Source organism: Penaeus vannamei, chromosome 30 (genome assembly GCF_042767895.1).
Source record: "Penaeus vannamei isolate JL-2024 chromosome 30, ASM4276789v1, whole genome shotgun sequence".
NCBI lineage: Eukaryota > Metazoa > Arthropoda > Malacostraca > Decapoda > Penaeidae > Penaeus > Penaeus vannamei.
Window position 1 is genome coordinate 30,678,492 of NC_091578.1, and position 2,500 is coordinate 30,680,991.

General features: G+C 45.4%; 1 protein-coding gene across 1 annotated transcript in view; it reads right to left on the minus strand.

The window, feature by feature from the left end:
• The window catches only part of LOC113808692 (carboxypeptidase E-like), a 33,994-nt gene that overhangs the window by 15,739 nt on the left and 15,755 nt on the right, over positions 1–2,500 (minus strand). The window contains exons 5-8 of the mRNA XM_070143464.1: positions 2,358–2,500; positions 1,866–2,029; positions 968–1,104; positions 1–81 (exon numbers count right to left, since the gene is read on the minus strand). The exon at positions 1–81 is cut by the window's left edge and continues 59 nt beyond it; the exon at positions 2,358–2,500 is cut by the window's right edge and continues 13 nt beyond it. Of these exons, the coding sequence (XP_069999565.1) occupies positions 1–81; positions 968–1,104; positions 1,866–2,029; positions 2,358–2,500 (525 nt within the window). The remainder of the gene's footprint in view (positions 82–967; positions 1,105–1,865; positions 2,030–2,357) is intronic.

Below are 2,500 nucleotides of genomic sequence, written 5' to 3' on the forward strand. Positions count from 1 at the left end.
TTGCCGGCGGGTACTTATTACAGCCAATTTCAAGGGTCACCTCGAGGTCGTTGGAGGACAGGTAGTTGAAGTCTTGCATACCTGGAGGAGGAGGAGGAGGAGGAGGAGGTCCCAGAGGTGGGTTTGTTAGGGTTTTGAGGTACGTTGAGGTGGCTTGTTTTTTTTTAATGAGTTTTAGAGTGGGTTGTTGGGTGGTTAGGGTGTCTGAGTGAGTCGTTGACAAGCTATTTGTTTTTATTCTATTTATTCTTCGTTCAGTTATTAGCCACATATTTATTCGTAAAGACTACTCGTTCATAAAAGTACCCACTCATTTATGAAAAAAATTACTCATTCACAAAATCCCGCCCACTTAATTCACAAAACCCTGCCCACTCATTCATAAAACCCCGCCCACTTAAAAAATAAAAATAAAAAACACCTACTCAATTCACAAAACCCCGCCCACTCATTCACAAAACCCCGCCCACTCAATTCACAAAACCCCGCCCACTCATTCAACAAAACCCCGCCCACTCAATTCACAAAACCCAGCCCACTTAATTCACAAAACCCCAACCACTCATTCACAAAACCCCGCCCACTCATTCACAAAACCCCGCCCACTCAATTCACAAAACCCCGCCCACTCATTCAACAAAACCCCGCCCACTCAATTCACAAAACCCCGCCCACTCATTCACAAAACCCAGCCCACTCATTACAAAACCCAGCCCACTTAATTCACAAAACCCCAACCACTCATTCACAAAACCCCGCCCACTCATTCACAAAACCCCGCCCACTTAATTCACAAAACCCCGCCCACTCATTCACAAAACCCAGCCCACTCATTACAAAACCCAGCCCACTTAATTCACAAAACCCCAAACACTCATTCACAAAACCCCGCCCACTCAATTCACAAAACCCCGCCCACTCATTCACAAAACCCCGCCCACTCATTCACAAAACCCCGCCCACTCACCGCCACTCACGGAGTACCAGGCGGCGCCGTTGGTCACTCCTCCATCACGCCCGAAGGAGTACTCGCCTGGGCTGCAGGATGGGCGTTTAGGGTCGGCCATGTGAGGGTGGTGTTGGGCGTACACTTCTGCGAGGTGGCTGCGGGCGGAGGGAGAGGAATTCAATGCGGGTTTTGATTTTTTATTATTTCTTATTTCATTATCTTTTGATAGATAGATAGAGAGAGAGAGAGAGAGTGAAGGGGGAGGGGGAGTGGGAGAGAGGAGTGAGTTAGAGAGAGAGAAGGGGGAGTGGGAGAGAGAGAGAGAAGGGGGAGTGGGAGAGAGAGAGAAGGGGGAGTGGGAGAGAGAAAGAGTGAGCGAGTGAGTGAGAGAGGCAAAGAGAGAGAGAGAGAGAGAGAGAGAGAGAGAGAGAGAGAGAGAGTGAGTGAGTGAGTAAGAGAGAGAGAGAGAGAGAGACTAATATGTTTTTAATTGGTTTTATTTCTTCGTTCTGCCTGATTTATTTTAATTGGATTTTTGTTACCATGCTCCAGTCTGTAAAGTCGTTATAGTTGTATATAAATACATAAATATTTTTTTTAATTTGTCATGACCCTTTTCAAAAAACATATACTTTATAAATATAAAAAATATATATATTCTATTAGCCATATCCTATTAATCCCACGTACATTATCATCATGTTATCATTCCATATTTACGCCAAACAGATTTTTTAAAAATAATTTCTGCCCTAAAAAAAAAAAACAATAATAAAAGATAAAATTTAAAAAAACACGAATAAATAAATAAAATAGCTTCTCCTCTAAAAAATAATAAAGAAAAAAATAAGATAAAACAACAAGAAAACAAATAAAACAAATAAATATAATAAAATAAAAAACGCCCGTTACCCACCGGAACGTCTCATCGTCGGGGCTACGAGCGTACTCCTGAGCGGCGCCCGAGCGAGAGGCGTCGTAGGGGTAGTTGGCCACGAGGTCCCCGCCGTGGAAGTTGGCCGAGAGAACGAAGGGAGTGTTCACGATCCACTTCATGACGGCGAGGGTCTCCGGCTGGGGCTGCGGGAGGAGGGAAGGAGGGAGGGTGGGAGGGTTAGAAGAGGGAGAGAGAGAGAGGGGGGGGGAGTATGTAGGTGGGGGTGTGGAGGGGTGGTGGTGGAGTAGAGGGAGTGTATGTGTGTTTGTGTGTGTGTGTGGGGGGGGGGTGTACGTGTATGCATATGTGTGTATGTATGTATGTATGTGTGTGTGCGTGTGTGTGTGTGTATTTATGTCCATGTATACCCACGTACCAAAATTTTTTAAGTCAATTTACCATTCAAATACACCAAGAAAAAAAAAACAAAAAACAACCCAACCGCCACCAAAACAACCCCTAACAACCCACCTGGTGATCGAGCCTCTTCAGCTGTGTCATGAGGTGGTTGTTATAGTTGTTATGCCTCGCCTCGTTAGAGTACATGATACGGTCCAAGTCGGGGAAGTCCCTGTTGAGGTCGACGCTGTTGTTGTTGGAGCGGCCGCGGAGGT